Raw genomic sequence first — 19,183 nt, 5'->3', positions numbered from 1 at the left:
ACCGGTATGGCCGTTGTTGGTCGCATTGAAAAAGTGCATGCAACAATTCACCTTGCACGTGGAACGGCGCTGACTGTCACGTCGGCATACATCCCACCAAAACACACCTTCACGGCAACTGACATAGATACGCTTCTGACAACTGACGGTGCCCAGCTCATTTTTTTTTTTTTAGAATTTTCTTCGTGCCTTCGTGAGAGTTTCTCCCAACTGGCGCGGCCATCAGCCATCACCGTAGAGCCCTGAGATGCTATCGGTCTGGCGACTGTGGCAGAGTCTCCCTTTTTTATTCATCCTAACACACCCTCTATAATTTTTGTTGTAGCTCCGCAGTTGAACGGAATACAGTAGATGGGGCGAGAAGCCCCCCTCACCCCGGACTCTCCCAAAGATGTCAATTAGCAATCCTTTTGTTTTGATTTTTGTTATTCGTTTATTATTCTCTCCCCCTCTTTCTGTTTCTGTTGCTTGTTGACTGCATACCTCCTCTGTCTCTGAGGGTGTCTGGACTATTCCTGCGTCCGGTGCTTTTCCTGCTGGCTCCACACTCGGCAATAAGGGGGGAAGTTGCAGAAGGGAGAGTGGGTTGTATGACTGTTACCTTAGGTGAGGACTTCACCTGCGGCCGGCTCCGTTCAACCGCAATGAGAAACTGCGCCAGCCTTTTGGAGAAACATACATCCTGCACACACTCACCTTCTACCGCAAATCTGACACGTAACTCCTTCAAACCGGGACAGCTCATCAAGTGCAGCGACGTTTCTTCGCAGTCGCCGCGTTGGCTGGTAACAGCGCGCTCTACCTTCATACCGTGCATCTTCTTTTGATGTAGGGTGAGGCCAGTTTTGCTAGCACACTGCCTTCCGCATGTCGGGCACACCAACATGGATGTGTTTGTATGCGGGGAATCAGTGGCACACAATTTTGTGCTTTTGCTGCATTTAAGCTCGACTCCCTCACCTTTGTGGAAAGCCTTACAGTGTCGGATGAGGGAGTCCCTGCAACTGAGCACTTTTTGGCACACACCGCACTGCACCTCGCCTTTCCCCGGGACGTCAACGTTTCCCTCACGGGCACGCTTACGAGGGAATTGCACCAACACCACGGTACCGTCCTCCGTCACTATGCTTTTATGTTTGAATTTCTTGTGTAGTGTCAGGGAAGAACGTGTACCGAAGCTCGCCTCGCACAGGTCACATTGAAACGGCAGCTTCCGTGTATCCTGAGAGGCTGGCGCTGCTGGGGCTTTACCATCTCCTTGCACTGAGTCCTCGTTCTCTCGCCCCCTTTTCACGCGGCAACTGCCGCTGCCTATGCCATGTATTGTTCTAAGGTGGTGTAGTAGTCTGCCTGGCACTGCGAATTTGGAGGCACAGATGGTACAATGAAGCACCTGCGGTCTCATCGGGACTCGTGTGCACGATGGTAGGGGAACGATCGCCACCACTGGAGGGGGCTCCGGGGGGATATCCACTGCAGGTGTTGCATCGCCGTATTTGATCCTCCGGAGGGCATCAGCTCGCACAAAGCCATGTTTGTTTACCATATGCGTTACAGCACTCGAGCGGCATTGGTATGTGGCATCACATTCCGTACATTTGGTCGGTTCGGAGGTTCTCTGAAGAGTGCGTGTCGCAACAGGTGGGGCTGTTTGTATTGTTGGCCCTATCTCTGCATGTTGCGGGTTGCACCATCGGCACTGTGGAGGCACACTCGGGTTGATCTTTCGCAACATCCATCCATATTGTCTTGAAGACCCAACCCGAAAGCGTGCCAGTGCCGTTTCTTCTTCCCTCATCAGTTCTTCCTTATGTTTTGTTGGAAAGTGGTTGCCCGTGATACCAAACCTATGAGTGTTCTCATGGACTTCTTCCGACCTAAGCACTCGCTTCGCATAAGCAATGATGTCGGGGATCCATGTGTCTCGCAACTGTGGTAAATCTGCGACCTTTTTGGCCATTTCATCGCAAACCTCATTCCGTTTCACGCCACAATGGCCAAACACAAATTGCAGTCGGATACGCACCTTCCTTCTCTGAACTTGAAGCAGAAGCCTCCATAGTCGTCTCAGAATTGGGTCAGTTACGGCTAGGGGGCCTGTCTGCAGTGCTGTTAACATTGACAGCGAGTCAGAGAAGATGGACAACCTGCTCGGTGTGCTTCTGTATGCCGGAAGCCATTTCAGCAGCCGTTGCAGTCCTATCTCTAATGCTACGCATTCCGCTCTGTAACTGCATGAGAGTTCCCCTGCTCCAGTTTTGGGTGCGCAAATCAGCGTGTTGCTTCTGTAGAGCAGGGCAGCTGCTCCGGACTTCTCACCGAGGGACACGGATCCATCAGTCCACAATTCGTAGTGCTCTCGCCGCGGTGGCTCCTTCCCCCTCCGTGCAAAATGCCGTTCAATCCACTTTTCGGAAACCTCCCTTTTGACATCGTCAGGGTCATCAGCGCACACAGGCTTTATCTGCGTGTGAAATATCGGTCGGCAGCTGTGGCGGAGCGTCGATGTCTCTAGTGGGTGCTCGCGTGGCTCAATGCGGAGGTGGGGGTAGGACCGCATGATGCGGGAATGTAGGACTCTGACTGGGTGTTTGCTGTGGTATACTTCTTCAGCACTGCGCCGCAAACATCCGCCTCGTGACTCACACATCAGCATGAATTTCATGCTGCGCACAAGGGTGGTCGTCTTGAGTGGCAGGAGGTTTGCTTCCAGCAGAGAGTCCTCTTTGCGCGTCCCATGCGGTATGCCGGCTATGATGCGACTGGCTTTGTGTTGTGCTGATGCAAGGAGGTCGCGACTTCGTTCCGAAGCGTCCCAGTACCATACCTCAATGCCATACATGGTGTGTGCCTGTACGAGTGCTAGATAAAAAGCTCTCAGTACTTGTCGTCTTGGCCCCCATGTAGAAGCTGAGATGGCTGCTATCTGCAGTAGTCGGAAGTCCATCTTGCGTCTCGTTTCGGCCGCATGTGTTGCCATCCCCTGCAGACACTGGAATGTTACTCCTAGAAGCTTCGGTGTCCTGTCAGCTCCTATTCTTTCGCCGTCCAGTTGCAACGTAAGGGGGTGGCGCTCTATACACCCGAAGAGTGTGCACTTTGTTTTCGCTACGTTGACAGACATGAAGTACTCTTTTGACCACTGTAACACCACGTTTAGGCCGCATTGTAGTGTGTGGTTGATGACATCCCTTTCTGTGTGCCTCGCAAGTAGCGTTAGGTCGTCTGCAAAGAATCCGTGCTGCAGTAACGGCACTTCTGCAAGGCGTTGGCTCAACGAGTTCATGACAATAATGAACATGATTGGGCCAAGGACAGTTCCTTGTGGCACTCCTCGCTCAAATGTTCTGCTTCTGGAAAGCTTCTCCTTGAATCTCACTCTGCCAGTTCGGTTACTCAGAAATGATACGCACCACTTCACAATGTGGGGTGATACCTTCATTCTGTGCATTTCCCTCGCAATTTTGTCGTGGTCTACTGTATCAAATGCCTTCTCGTAGTCGACGAATACAGCACCCGTACGATATTGGTGCGTGGGACGGCAGAGGGCAGCGCGGACGTGCAGGAGTTGTTCGAGCGTTGAGCATCCGGGGCGAAAGCCTGATTGCTGCGGCGTCAGCTGGGACTCAACAGTGTCTCTAAGTCTCGCGGCAATTATGCGCTCCATGACTTTGCAGAGACAGCTCGTGAGCGTCACTGGCCTGTAAGAATCGAGGTCCTCCGCCTTTTTTCCGGCCTTCAGGATGGGGATGATAACACCAGTCTTCCATGCAGGCGGCACGACTCCCGTTCGTAGGCTCTCATTGAATAGCCTCAGAACAACATTCAGCGCTGTTCTACAGAGATGTTGCAGTGCCTCGTTGTATAAGCAATCAGGTCCGGCTGCGGATCCACTCGGTAGCAGTTTGATCGATCTCCGTAGTTCAGCCATCGTGATGGGACTGAACTCACTCGCTATCGTCTTTATTGGTGCCGGTGGGTGTGAGTCGGGGTGCCTTCTTGCGCGGGACGAGTACAGTTTACTGAACCTCTCAGCTTGACGGTAGTCCGTGATGGCCGCGTTATCTACAAGTACAGCCGGTGTTGTTAGTGGTCGTGGCGCATATACCTTCTTGACAATGTGCCAACTGCAGCGGTCTGACACCGCAAGTCTGGAGCATAGCGTGCTCCATCTCTTCTTTGGGGTACGGTCCAGGATCTGCTTACGCGTGGCTACCAACTTTTCCCTTCGGCGGGAGGGTCCGCATCCAGCGATCTCTTCATCGAGTTTCGCGAGCGCAGGTGTCCAATGCGGATGGCGGAGCTCAATTTCTGTTCCAGGGTGTTGACGTTCTTCTCTCTACCAATTTTCCTGCAGAGCTCGTCAACCTTGAGACGGAAATTCCTCCAGTTAGCTTTTAGCCATGCGTACATGGGCTTTCGAAGCCGCGGGCAACTCAGTGCATCTGTGTCGTCTCCAACGATAACGTCGAAAAATATGTGATGGTGATCGCTATCGGGAGAATACAGCGATGTCCACGTGTACACTGTGCAATTCCTTGACAGTGTCACATCAGGGGTGGACTCCCCGTGGTGGCGCGCGTACCTGGTGCACTCACCAGTGTTGCAGACCAGAAACTGGTTGTCAATGCACCACTGTGTGAGGGTTTCACCCTTGGTATTTGGTGGGCTCGCGCGATCCCATGCCAACGCGTGTGCATTAGCGTCTGCACCGATGAGCTGGGCACCGTCAGTTGTCAGAAGCGTATCTATGTCAGTTGCCGTGAAGGTGTGTTTTGGTGGGATGTATGCCGACGTGACAGTCAGCGCCGTTCCACGTGCAAGGTGAATTGTTGCATGCACTTTTTCAATGCGACCAACAACGGCCATACCGGTCTCGACTGGTAGGTCCTCCCTCACTAGTATTGATACACCACCTCCTTTGCAGTTACGAGCTATTCCGTGATGTTGGTAGCCAGCAACGCTAAAGCAAGCCGCCTCTCCAGGCGTCATCCTTGTCTCGCTCAACAGACAAAAGGCGATCCGCTCATCAACAAGGGTTTTGTGGAGTGCTAATCTCTTTCCTTGAGATAGCCCGGCGCAGTTCCACTGCATCCCGCGCAACGACGAGCCGGGATTCTCTTCCACATCACCGGACAGCAGCATCTTAGTGCGGATGATATACTGCTGATGGCACGCTGGCACGTGGCCAGGGACCGACAAATGAAAAACGGTGTCCCAGCAAGACGCTGCTGATCCCTGTGCTGTATGATGCCGTAGCCGGAGCACAGCAGTGTTCCCCATGAAAGGAACGCTGCTGGCTCTTGGCTTCCCCCGATGATACGGGGTACTGGACCCTGGCACCACGTTGAGGTGGCCGGCATCGCCAGGGTGTGAAGGAGAAGTGAGCCGGTGGCCAGTGACTTACTGATTCTGGAGTTTCCAATCACAATGTAAGGATTTGGTGCGTGTCTTAGTATTCGAGTTTCCTCAGCTGGCCAAGCGCAGAGCCTTCTTTCCACAACATTTCACAGTCTCCAGTCCTTTCTCTGAATGAGAATGTCATTGTGAATTTAAATATTAAACTGTGAGTACGACCACTCCATTTGAGATGTTGGAACCATTGCTTCAACTTCTTCCCGTGCGTTCCGGCTTATGCTCAACAGCTTCCTCAATTTTGGGGACGACATTAACTTCTTCATCTTTCCACATTATATCATCAGCACGCGTTCCATCAACAAACTTCATGCCCAGCATTTGAGTTTCGTTGTCCATTATAATGTCACTTCACTTTGCATTGCATACGGAGCTATATAAACTGAAAACATTATCACCTCTTGCTTCACGTTCCCTCAGACGCTTTTCTTCCAGTAAAAGTGTTTTTTTGTCCTGAAGCAAAATATTGAATATTGTTCTTGATTAAAATATTTGTTTTACTTTTTTAGCTAATGTAACTTCTTACCGTTTCCTTTTAAAGAATATAGAAGCTTTATCGCAAAGGGATTCCTATACTAAAGGACGCACATGGTTACTCAGATAGAACAGTTATAAATCTCAAATAATTTTAATAACCTTTCCTTACACATTTTTCTATCCAATGAAATTATTTCCTCACTGCTCTACTGCAGCATTTTGTGGCCATTAAAAAAAATAGTTTTGGCGCTACCTCAGGTATTCACTGACATTTCCCCTCTTTTTAACGGATGTTGATAAACGCATGCCTCATTTGTGTCACGCCTTAGCGTTATTGAATCTATTTTCATGCCTCCAAGGAATGCACGACATTTGGTATTTTATTCATTTCATCTGACTGTCGCTTTTCCTCATTCTCTGAGTTCGCAAACATCACTGAGCTAATTCCGTGCAAACGTACACATGTAACTTCAAGGTAATATATGTTTATCACTGTTGTGTTCTTTCGTATTTCTTTTGTTGACTGCTGGTGCCCAGTAAGTTCCTATCATAAAATATGTATCATCTTACAAGACACAACAATAATGGTCATGATAAAGGTTCTGAATTCCCTGTATTTAATGTTGGACGCTGATGTGAGGAATGGATTCAAAAACAAACAAACAAATAAACAAACTGAAGCCTCCTGTTCGTAAATGAAGGGTTTTGGGTTCACATCGTTGGAGAGTGTCGGCACCAGGAGATATACTTTTCTCGCTTTGCAGTGTGTGTTTCACTACAGTTTCCGTTCGCTCAGCCATATGGGAAAATAAATTGTTTTGGATATTTGAGTCTGCGCCGCCCTCCCCACTCAAAGCACATTGCATAATGAGTATTATTGTGGTAAATTTTGAGTTCTCATGAGGATTTCACACTTCACACGCGCAAAAAAAAATTGTTACAATGACTCGCTTACTGTTGCACACATGGAAATGGTGGCTGCGATAGAAGCTTCCCTTAATTTGTGTCATTTTCGTGAGAGTTGAGTTTTAAGCAACATTGTGCCTCCTAAACCTCGATACGCATTTGAAAAAATGAGATTAAAAAAAGGACTCACTATTTGATACAGAAAGTAAGAGAACTTGGCATTTAATTATTATTATTATTATTATTATTATTATTATTATTATTGAACACACATTCATATGTTACTTTTTTCCATCACCGTTAGGAACGTAATCATCACACGTTAAAAAAACGCCAATACGCAAATATTTCCATACGCCACTTGACTGCCTTCAAAGCGCTGGCCAATTGGTTTTGAATGTAAGTGCAATACAAAAGAAAAAAAGCATTTTATAGAAATAATTCAGTAATAAAAAATATGGTTAAACTTCCCCATCACCTTTCTGAAACCTTTTGAACTGTGTGCATCTGCACGGTCAAAGCAAATCAAAGTTTCTCTAACCATTGATGTTTACATTATTTCCAATCGACCATGTTTCTTGAAACAGATGTTGGAAAGAAAATATAAATAATAAAATAGTGATGGATGAAAACCTGAATATTAATACTGACAATAATAATGGTAGTAATAAATAAATAAATAAAATTACATTCCTTCAGTGCATTGCATTTATGCAGGGAGTATGACTCGTACAAACCTGTCTCATGATTAATTATGGGTTCATAACAAAAAACTCGATAATGATGCGCCATGAAATGTTTAATCAACGAATCTTACATTCCACGTATAATACGATGCAAACCGGAGAAACATCAGTCACAAAAGCGATTTGTTTAAAAATAATCTATATATATATATATATATTTTTGCGAGCATGTAGAAGCAAATAAATGCTGCAGCGTGCGCAGAGGATTAAGTGTGCAAACAAATAAAACAACGATAAAAAAATTATTTACAAGATTAAAAGAAAGTGCCGTTTGAATAAAGAGAAATTAAACAAGAGGTAGCAATAAATCGTATGTTTTTATACTTACTGCAGATATTTAGTTTGTAACGATTAGTATTATATAAACAGCAACACATGTGATGAAACTCAGGAATATATCAACTAAACCTCAGATTGTTCGACAGACAAGCAAAAAAAAGAAAAGAAGAATAATATGAAAAAAAAAACATCTGGTGTTAATGTCGCACAACATATTTCAACAGTTGATTCACAATACAAATTTCTCATAAACATACGATTTAAATCACCACCTGCACATTCCCTTCCGCGTATCGTTGTTTTGACTTCAAACAGCTTACAAGTATAATTTGCTGATGCCATCTTTACATAATAAAATGAAACTATTAAAGTTTATTACAGTCCGCAAATTACGGGTTTTAGGTTGCAGTCGTCGGCTGTTCTTCCCTCTGCATAATGGTCTCTCATTAACATACAAATATCTCTCAACAAAAATATTCACATTACAGATATTAGGTGATGAATGATTTGAGTCAATTCCTTCCACTTGTAACTTCATCACGGCATGGTTGCGGCTCACAACAGAAGGAAAGGTGTTTTTGCTCTTAGGTTGAATGATACCTGCAGTTCCAACATAATTCGATATATATATATATATATTCTTTATTTATACTTTCTGCACTTCTCCACTTTCGTGTTGACCATACAACAAATATCTCTTTACCCGATGGTGAATGAGATGTGGTGTGCTGTTTAGAAACTGAACTACATTTTTAGCTGAGAGTGGAAAAGCTGAGAAAGTGTTTTTGTTTGAAGAGCGAGTCAGTTGTGGCATTCAGCATTTGATAACTCATAAAACATATAATTAATATTTAACCTTCCAATACCATCGCTCGAACAGAGCAGTTGCTTGTCACAAAGACATTAACCATATGCTAAAATTTTCCACGCCACCAAACCACACTTATATAAACTCGAAAAAATAAATAATAAATAAGCGGTTGCAAATATCATACCACTTCTTGCAATGTAAACCGAAAATAGTGCATCGCGGGAGTGAGCTTGAAATTAGTAAACGAAAAGATTCCTGTATCATAACAGTCTTTCACTACTTTCTGAAGTATTTCAATCTCCAACTAAACATCATGTAAAACACCTTAAAGCCACTCCACTTTCCAATATATAAAAATCCCACTAATGTTTCTCTCATGTGCCATCGCAGTGCGTCCTCATGCTTCTAATTTCAGTAGTTATTCACTTCCCAAGTTCCGTAAGCATTTACTGCTAATAATGTAAGCGAAACAATTTGGGGATATGATATTCAAGTGACAGTTGTTCTTCGATTTCACATGCATCTTGCTTCAGATGCAGCGCTTCTTTTCGTCTCTTTTTTTTTTCTTAAATAAATAAATACATAACATTTGATATTTTACTATTTCGAATCGGTGTGGATTTGTGTAACTTAAATGTGCGGCTGTCTGTAACTTATCAGCTAACAGCAGTGTCTAATTAATTTAAGTGTGTGAGGAGGAAATCCTTTGCTCGTTATTGTCAAATAAAAAGTAAATATGAAGAAATACATAATTTACCTCAGCAGTGTTTTCTGGAAAGTCATAAACATATACGGATACGGTGAGAAAAGGAAAATAAAATGAATGAAAGGATCTGCTCTCGCCTTCAGTTCTACTGAGGCATCATGTTGTAAGAAAGAAAATAATATTTCCCAAAACCAGTGAAATGTTTAATACACTTTCCCATGCACATGTAGCACAAATGTTAATGGGTTAATGTGGTACACAACCCTTTGCTGTGCAAGGGAATTCAGATTGTATGACATCTTCACAAATATTAGGCACAAATAATTCTGAAAGGAAATGTAATAAAATAAATTATGTTATTACAAAACCAAACAAATACAACAAGTTATAATATAATATTTTAATGAAAAGAGAACATTCAATCGCACTGTTTGAGAATGTAGATACACCAGTGGCAAGTGTAAAAAAGAATCACGAGACACGTAATGTGTTGTATTATCCTCTCCCATGTAAGAACTTGGTGCACAAGATGCTGCTCTGATATAATTAATTGTAAAGTCACTCTGTCATTTCTTTCAGTAAAACAAATAATAATAAGAATAATGAGATATATTCACCATACTTTAATGGTATATAAACTTCACTTCCTCATATCATTGACAGGCATACAGTACTGTAGAATGTTGAGTGCTTTTACTTTTCGGGTGTGGTTATGAGTAAAAATTAAATGTGAATGTTGTGTTTCATGTAATAACAATAAGAACGATAGAAATAGTAATAATAATTCAATATATATGTGTGTGGATGTGTAGTCATAAAGTTAGAAGGGCATATAAAATAATGATATGTTCATTTGGTATAGTTGTAATATGAACGGGAATAATACAATAATTACTACGCTTACAACTAAAATATAAATTTCCATTGAGAAAAAAGCCTTGTGCATACATACACACACTTTCCTAACTGTTCTTTATTCTTCACAATATATGATTGGTATGACTTAGTAAAATACGAAACACTCAAATAACTGTAATGAAATCCTCGTATTTCTCGTATTTAAGGTAGTGTAACATACAATATCATCCATGTGAATTGTTACTGGTATCTGTCCGAATAATGGTGTCTACAGTGAGCAAACTACTCGAGCGGGCTGTTAAATTTAATAACGTGTTCTTAGCAATAAGTGGTTACAATTATACAAAGTGAAGCAATGGGTCACATATTAACGGATATGTACCCTTCTTTTTCTCAGTTCAACATAAACATCAAACCAGCCATACACGTTCCTGAGATCAACCCAAGAAAGACATGGCAATTCCAAAAGACTCCTGAATCCTTCTCTGAGCCTTCTGACATCATGGCTCTGACTGAGATGCAATTTTTTAATTGATTTTATTCTCCCAAGTGGTGTAATATCATTAAGATTTTTACAATAAGAAAGATTGAGCTCCTCAATGGTATGGGGTGGTTGAATTTCTCTGAGATCTTCATCTGTAATGAGAGAACCCATAAGGTTAAGAATGCGTAACCTCGGAAGAGTGAAAAGTGCACTAAACCCCTGCGTTAGCTCGTCGCATTCCCCTATATGCAACTCCTCCAGTGTCTTGATATTAGCAAGACATGAAGCATCGGTCATATCACTCAATTGAATATTCAGTGTGACGAGGGATTTGCATCTGCTGATATAATATCCACCGTCACGCGTCGTAACACTGGTGGATTCCAAGTTGAGCACACGAAGTCGTGGTAATTCGCTTAGTGCTTCCCAGCCTGAAGTTATGCGGTGACATCCTCTCAGATTCAATTCCTCCAGCGCCGTAAGCTTTGATATACCAGATATGTCTGTTAGTTTCCAACTGGAGGTTAGGTTGAGTGACGTAATGAATCGGGACAGACAAATATAATAAAGTGTGCTATCGCTAATGTCAGATAAACCCAGATCCAGCGATCTAAGCCGTGGTAACCTCTCAAGTGTCCAAGCTCCTTCCAGGGTATCACGGCATTCCCACAATGACAATTCCTCAAGGGATGTGATGTTGGAGAGGGGTGTTATGTCTGTTAACTCCCCGCGCATTTCAATATTAAGCCTCACGAGAGATTTGCTCGTTCCAATAGATTCAACAGATATATCACTACCTCTCACATTTCGCAGATGGAGAAAACGCAACCGTGGAAGTGTACCAAGGGCATTTAGTCCCTTTAGGCCGTCTGAGTACTTCTTAACTATCAGCTCCTCCAGTGATTGAATCTCATACACCACCGTAACATCTGACAACTCCTCACACCAAGAAAACTGCAGTTTCACAAGTGTTTTGCAACTGCTGAGGCAAGCTATATCTTTAGCGGTGATGTTAGTATCAGATAGAATTGCTACACGTAGTAGAGGCAGCTTTCCGAGCGACTCCCAACCCTTTTTTATTCCATAGCAGGAGCTAACATTCAGCTCTTCCAGTGTCGATAGGGAAGATAATACTGATATATCAGTTACCCATTTACAATGTGATAAGTTGAGTAATCGCAGCGATTTTGATTCGGAAATATTTTTAGTTACATCACCATTGATATCCGTATATTTCAGATTCAGTACTCGAAGACGCGGCAGACAGGAAAATGACGGTATGCAACATACTTCCCGTGCATGATCAAGTACCAGTTCCTCCAGCGTCGCAATGTTAGAGAGAGCTTTCACAGATATGAATCCCATTGACCTCTCAAGATTCAGTTTCACAAGTGACTTACTATTCCCAAGGATGGAACATTGTTGCGCATCACTGTCTCCCATGTAACATTCCTTCATGCTTAGGATACGTGCCTTGGGAAGCTTTCCAAGAGTTTCAATACCTTTTCTGATGTTATGGCAACAATCAAGGTTCAACTCCTCAAGCATAGTAATTTTAGAAAGTGCTGTGACGTCTGTTATATCTTTGCAAAACGCAAGGTTGAGTGTATTCAAAGACTTGCACTCGCTAACGTACCGTACGTTTTCATCATTAATGCGTGTATTCGACAGTGTGGCCACACGCAGTTGGTGAAGTGTGCCAAATACATTCCAACCGGATGTTACATTACAGCAGTTGTCAATGTTGAGTTCCTCCAATGCTGTAAGGGAAGCTATTGCAGAAATAGATGTTATTTTCTTGCAATGCGAAAGATTTAATAACACAAGTGGGATTGAGCTTGTGCAGATATTCTCAAGGGAATTATTATCAACTTGTGTCCGTCCCAAATCCAGTACACGAAGCTGCAGTAGCCTGCCCAGTGTTCCCATTCCAGAGGTTACTTTGTCACAGTAGTGGAGATTCAGTTCCTCAAGTGTAACAAGGTTTGAGAGAGGCGTGACATCACCGAAACCTTTGCAATGCTCAAGACTGAGCCTTACAAATGAGTTACCATTCCCTAGTGAACCAATAACTGAATCTTCCAACTCTACACCCTTTATGTTCAGCACACAAAGCCGTGGCAACTCTCCAAGAACGCTCAGCCCTTTTCTGATGTTTGAACAACTATCAAGATTCAACTCCTCAAGCGTAGTGATGTTAGAGAGAGTTGTAACATCAAGTAACTTATTGCAGAAAGAAAGATCAAGCGTAACAAGGTTTTTGCACTTGCTGAAATGGGATATGTCTCTATCAGTAATATGTGTATTCGAGAGGATTGCCACATGTAGCTGCTGAAGTTTTTCAATTGCTTCCCATCCTGCATTTATTCCAAAACAGTTGTTCAAATTCAGTTCATTCAATGCCTCGAGGCTTGAAATATGGGACACATTTGTCATTTTCCAACAATGGGAAAGGTTGAGGGACACCATTGTCTGTGATAGGCATAAACTTCTGAGAGACTCATTGTCGGTATTTGTGCCAGACAGGTCCAACATTTTAAGCTGTGGCAGGTTTCCGAGACATCCAATTCCTGCGTCAATACCCGTGCAGCCGTGAAGGCTTAGTTTTTCCAGAGTCAAAATGTTGGCGAGTGCTTCCACATCAATCAGTCCCGTGATACTCTCCAGAGTTAACTGTAAAAGGGATTTTGAGGCACCAATACCAGTAAAGTCAAGGGACGAGATGTGTACCTCCTTTACGTTAAGCACACGCAGGTATGGTAGTGTACCAAGGCAACCCACACCACTAATGATGTCAGCACATTTTTGAATATTCAGCTCCTCGAGTGTAACAATGCTGGATAAGAGTGTCATATCACCAAAGCCTGCGCAATTCTCAAGACTGAGCCTTACAAATGAGTTACCATTCCCTAGTGAACCAATAACTGAATCTTCCAACTGCACATCCTTCATGTGCAATACACGGAGCTTTGGTAATGCCCACACAACGCCTATCCCTCGTGTTATTCGGCGACAACCGTTAAGGTTCAATTCCTCAATAGCAGTGGCGCTGGAGAGTGGATTGATATCTGTCAGCTGAATACAATAAGAAAGGTTCAGCCTTTCAAGCGATCCACAGTCACACAAATCCTTCAGACAATTATCTTCCACAGGTACACCACTCAAGTCAAGCATACGCAATCGTAACAACATGCCAAGTGTTCCTATTCCCTTCGTTATGTGGTAACAGCTGTTTACATTCAACTCTTCAAGCGCTGCAAGTTGTGAAATTGGGGTTGCATCCGTGATATTGTTGCATTCAGATACACTCAGTTTGGACAGTTTAACACATGCACTTATTTCCCCAATACAGCTATCATCAATATCTGTGGAATTTAACTCAAGACACTTTAGGTTAGTTAAGCGAGAGATTCCTCTGATATTTGTCAGTTGCATGGTGTCAGTAATAGCCAACTCCTCCAGTGTTCCAACACTGAATATGCAGTGAATATCATTGTTGTCAATATTGTTGCTCCTGAGACAAAGCCTTTTCAACATATCAAGGTTATTCAAAGATATCATATTCACAAGTTTGCCCCGCGGATATTCAATGCGTAACTCTTCCAACTGTTTTAGCTTACTGACTCCTTCTAAGTTAAATTTCCAACCTTTTGATAACGTGATGGTTAATTTCTTAGCTTGAATGCGGCCACAGAGTGAGGAAAGAGCACCTTCATATAGTCCTTCGTCACTGAAGGCATTATCAGCAGCATTATATAACGTTACTCTATGTATGCATTCGGTGTCATCACACACACCACCTTGCCTTTCGCCACTCATAGCTGTGAGATTACTCATGAAACACCTAAGTGCCTTCACACTGCTTTCCAGCCGTGTCGTTTGTTTAATCAATTTCTCATGCTCATTCAGTAACGACACCACAGTTTCATCATTACTGGCGTCACGCGTCTCTTCGGTGATTGTAATGGTGGTGAGTTTATTTTGTTCAGTAGTTGATGGTTCCTTTAAAGCTTCTGACTGCTCAGGTGATGAGCTGCGCTGTCGCTTTCTTCCTTGGTTTCCTGACATTGTAGTTCCCGTTTCCGATTCCTTGAGGTGCTGAGTGTTGAGGAAATGCTTTTTCTTTTTTAATAATAGAGCTAAGCGATGAATCAAACGAGGGGGGGAAGTGTTATAAGGAAGTAATTGAGGTGCATGCCAAAATGTGTTATGGTCAGTAATCCTAACCTTCATTCAGCAGTCTTTGGGCACAAAAGAAATGATAAATGTAATGAGGTTTTTTGTATATATAAAGAAATCAATAAAGTGTGGCAAAAATATACTGTTTATTATTCTCAGTTGCTTACACGCTTAGCAGTCACAAGGGATTAATTTTATTCTCGTTGTTGTATTTATGAATTACTGACCCAGTGCCTGAAGCACGCAGTAACAGTAGTTTCTGACAGTAGTATCAGGAAGTCTCTACACTTCCTTAAACCGGAAGCTAACCTTCGCCTTCACGGCCTTCCCTCTCAGGGCAACTAGCATATAATCGTGATGCATTGATGTCGCAGCATGGAAAGTAAGGTGACACTTGCCTTCCCTTTCATTGGCTGCAATATTTTCCAAAAGCACTGCACACACAACCACAAAGCTGTTAGAATAATCCCAATCCTCACTCTCTCCACGAGCCACCCATCTATGGTAGTGGCCTGAAATTTCAATTAATGTCATTGCGTGAGCCCAAACGCAGTGACAAAACGGAAAGCGAAGACACATGGAAACACCTCCAGGATATGACACATACGCTTTATTTACCTCGGCCACAGAAACCAATTGAAACATCTACTGTGAAAACTGAAGGGACAACAGTAATTAGGGAGACATATGGGCACTACGGTTTCCGATTAACTGTGGACAGGCGGAAATGTGCTGATTGAGCGTCTTAGATAATCACCGTTACGGGCGGGGAAATTCCATTCCCAAACTTTGCGTCCCGGTCCCTTTTTCCAGGTATTGAAATATCTCTATAAGAAGCTTGGCACTCGTGTTTGTGTATGCAGTGATTTGTGTTCAAATAAAACGAGTGTAAAGCACTCATATATACTAAACCGTTAAGGCATCACAAAAACGATATCGACCTAATAAAAAGAATGGTAAATATTGTCATCTTCCGAACAGTTTCTGTCCATCATCCTTTTTCATACTCCCTCAAAAAGTAATGAACCTCCATACGCATACACAATATTATCTAGGAGCATTGGAAACAACTCCAGGCCAAGTGCAGTTTGGATCAACTTTTTCCTGCTTCTTAAATCATTCTTTAGTATGTTGGTTAATACGAAAATATCAGCCGGGTTGTGCTCTTACATTCTGCATGAAATGGATTCAGAGCAGCTCAATATATTTTTCCTGTTTCGCATGCTTCCTGTAGACTATCATCCTCACTCGCAAGATCACGCGCATAACTGTATTTTGTTGCATACACCTGGAAGAGTGTCTTATAGCTTAACAAAAGGGTAAGCGAAGCTGTCAGGTTGAACATACACGGATGCATATGCTTTGGTTTCACATAAGCCAACTATACTGAATACTGGTTGTTGGTTGCTCTAACCATGTCTCCATGTCCATACACCTTAAAATAGGTTAACTCCTCAGTCACTTAATGGATTTGACAGGTCTGATGTACGACTGTTCAATGAAGGCATGAAGTATCTGCATTCCTAATCTCTCCTTAGATTAAGTCTCGTAAATACAGTTTCCTTGATAAATGTTTCACCTGCATACAGTTTATGTGGTCACGGGAATTTAAGAGGGAGATTTGGACTCTCATTATTTGTTCCGCATTTGAAACGATTCCGCCATTCCCCTATGCTGAAGTTGTGAAGCAGCACTGTAATCATCATGATGTGACGTTACTTGACACGCAGTATTGCCGCTTACTCACAATGCCTTATTGCAGACCCGTCTCCGTTATAATTTTTCTGATTCGTGACAACCGCAACATGGATTCAAAACAGCTTTACGGACAATTTGCGAAACTGTGCGTGATGATACCGTAACTTTGCCAAACAGAGCTGGCAAACCATGTTAGCGTCAGAAAGGAAACCAGTTACCCCACATCTACTCGGAGTGAGGGGGGAAAGGAACTCTCAACAGAAATCACTGTAATGTGCCGAATCCACTAGAATGATTGTACATTAACAGATGCTACTATCAAATGCACATCCCAACATAAACGACAAAAATACACAGCGGTCCTATCAGTCTAACGTAATCAAGGCGTTCTGTCACATGGCTATGATCCATGAGCTTTCATGCTTCAAATAATAAAGGAGACATTGCGTTGTGCTCAGTTTGCATGCACGCGAAGGGATGCAGTAAGGCAGTCCGGCATTTTTTACACAAAAAAGACCACGTGGGTCACCAGGTCTGTTCAACATTTTAATTCTTTGAGTTAACCTTCAGATTCCATTGCTATTCAGAAGAATCCACGAAACGGTGAGCTTTACACACCATCCATAATCCCCGATATTCCAGTTGGGAGCAACTGCTGAGTAGAGGGTGAGATGCCGGCCAGCTCTCCATTTTCGCACGTTTGCCAGCTGCACACGGTCGTGAGGTTCCTTCGGTCCAGTAGCTTTAAGAGTCTTAGTGCGAATTGTCTGGACATTGCAAAGAAACACATCCACTTCTCTGGCGTGTTTGTGAGATCCATTTCTCATTTATATTTTGTATACGGAGCATACGAGTATATGAGAAATAAAGTACAGGCACCCTACTTTCAACTATTCGCAGGATCCACCACTCTTCTAACCATGCATCCAACTCAGGCTTTTAGTCACCACAGACCTCGCTGATATAATGCCTTCAGACTTCTGCACACGTCAGCATCACTCTGTCGCATTCCGCTCTTTCCTTGAGTTTGAAAAAGTCTCTGAAGGCAGTGACGGGCCCATAACAGTCACGTCTGATTCGTTGCAACAGTTCCTCCTGCGCTGCGATGGCCATACCACACATGTCATATGCCGTAGGTTTTAGCGGATGGCTGCTCGGGAGTCTTGGCACCGCCCCCCTGCCTTTTTTGCTTTGCCATTCCTCCCGCTGTGCCTTTCACCCCTTCTTTGACATTCACTGCGTTCATATGTAAGCCGCCACTCCACACTTGAAGCTGTCCAGTTTCTGAGGAGTCGTTGCGGTGGTGACATGCTTCTAAGCGCTGGATAATATTCCTTCCGTCGTGTCACCTTCTGCGTATCCAACATTTGAGCGTTTGAGCTGCGAGTATTTGGTTACTTTTATGTGGACTTTCTGATTCGGTGTGGTTGTGGCCCATTGTTGTTTCCTTCTTTGCTCACACCCCGCAGCCCTCTGTCCCTAATTCGTTGGCGCTGCCAGTTGTTGTTTTACGGACAGAAATTCCGGACAGGGTTTCTAAACGGAATTGGACGCTTCTCATATTCGCTGCTCTGACATCGTTATCATATTTAGTGGTCTCTTTTCTTACATTTCCCCACATTCCACAAACAGCGATGCCTCCCCTTGCCCGCTCACATGTCGCGGTCCATCCACCCCGCCAGTTGGTAATTGCGGTTTCAGCGCCACAACCCACACATTGTTCCGCTTTTTCTCCCCAACGTTTTTGCTTTGGGGGTGGCGGTAGTTCTTTGCGTTTCAACGCATTTCGGGGGGTTGCAGCAAAACAAAAAAAAAAAAAGAATCGCGACGTCTACATCATATTCTGCCGTCACGGCTCCGTGGGAGGCATCCCTCTCTCGAAACTCAACTGGTGGTTTCTCCGCATTCCACAAAATCAACGCGACTGATGCGCAGCTGCTCTATTTTAACAGCGCCGCACCGCTCCTCCTTTGCCGCTTCGTTTCCACCATCCTGTAGAATTGGTGGGGATGGGGGCGGGGCGGGTGCGTGACAAGTGACTTTCACAATTGGAGTCGGGCATCACGTTTGTTAAATGTGCTTTTAACGGCACCTAAAGTTAGTGGGGTGACAATGATTGCTGTTGTGTATTTGTATGTACTTAAATGACACTAGCGGCTGGGCTGTAAGTGGTTACGTCTGGTTTCCTCTTTGTGAGTTTGGAGTCAGCTGGGCAGCAAATATTCGACGCGTAGATATCACCTGTGTGTGTGTTGATACTCTTAGTTCTAGGCTAGCAGTTTGTTGAAACGGCACGTGAAGGAATGCGTTTTCTTTTTAAATAGCAAATACATTGCTTTGCAAAGGTCTCATGTGCGGAGTGTTTCGTCAAGTGACTTTAACTGTGGGATTGAAGCCGCTGATATCGTTTCTAGTGTTGCATGCAGTCGAAGAGCCATTGTTTTTTCTTGCACATTGACAGACGCTCATTTGTAAGAAGGGTTGTGTGGTTAACTTCTTTGTTCGTTCTTTTTTGAAGGATGTCTGGACCCTGTTGGTGAGGTCTTGATTATTTTCATCCTGTTTTCTTCTGCAAGCATAACTGCTCAATGAAATAAGAAAGTTGTTTTGCCGCGGCACCATGG

At 43.6% G+C, this 19,183-nt stretch overlaps 3 protein-coding genes across 3 annotated transcripts, besides 9 other annotated features; all 3 read right to left on the bottom strand.

Annotated features, from left to right (window-relative positions):
* Window positions 1–160: part of a repeat region (ingi. truncated (3') (pers. comm. F. Bringaud)) that runs on past the window's edge.
* Window positions 1–160: part of a sequence feature (5' fragment (0.6 kb) of ingi) that runs on past the window's edge.
* Window positions 161–418: a repeat region (RIME-B).
* Window positions 161–5,371: a repeat region (ingi element fused to to 3'-end of trancated RHS5 sequence, forming RHS5-ingi chimeric pseudogene; ingi -several point mutations (pers. comm. F. Bringaud)).
* Window positions 165–5,836, bottom strand: an mRNA.
* Window positions 5,122–5,371: a repeat region (RIME-A).
* Window positions 5,372–5,836: a sequence feature (RHS5 sequence at 5'-end of RHS5-ingi chimeric pseudogene).
* A 673-nt stretch (window positions 5,837–6,509) lies between these two features.
* On the bottom strand, window positions 6,510–6,758 carry TB927.1.490 (hypothetical protein; the record flags this gene model as incomplete). The annotated part of the gene is made up of 1 exon (XM_841317.1): window positions 6,510–6,758. The coding sequence occupies one exon, from the start codon at window positions 6,756–6,758 to the stop codon at window positions 6,510–6,512; it is 249 nt and encodes an 82-aa protein (XP_846410.1).
* TB927.1.480 (leucine-rich repeat protein (LRRP), putative) lies at window positions 10,566–14,915 on the bottom strand (the record flags this gene model as incomplete). Its single annotated transcript, XM_841316.1, has 1 exon — window positions 10,566–14,915. One exon carries the CDS (start codon window positions 14,913–14,915, stop codon window positions 10,566–10,568), a length of 4,350 nt encoding a protein of 1,449 aa, XP_846409.1.
* A 228-nt stretch (window positions 14,916–15,143) lies between these two features.
* On the bottom strand, window positions 15,144–15,506 carry TB927.1.470 (hypothetical protein, conserved; the record flags this gene model as incomplete). The annotated part of the gene is made up of 1 exon (XM_841315.1): window positions 15,144–15,506. One exon carries the CDS (start codon window positions 15,504–15,506, stop codon window positions 15,144–15,146), a length of 363 nt encoding a protein of 120 aa, XP_846408.1.
* Window positions 15,507–15,536: 30 nt separating this feature from the next.
* Window positions 15,537–15,542: a repeat region (inverted telomeric repeat hexamer CCCTAA).
* Window positions 18,037–18,042: a repeat region (telomeric repeat hexamer TTAGGG).

Source organism: Trypanosoma brucei, chromosome 1 (genome assembly GCF_000002445.2).
Source record: "Trypanosoma brucei brucei TREU927 chromosome 1, complete sequence".
Lineage (NCBI taxonomy): Eukaryota > Euglenozoa > Kinetoplastea > Trypanosomatida > Trypanosomatidae > Trypanosoma > Trypanosoma brucei.
The sequence above is the reverse complement of the archived record's forward strand: the minus strand, read 5'-3'. Positions and strand labels throughout refer to the sequence as shown.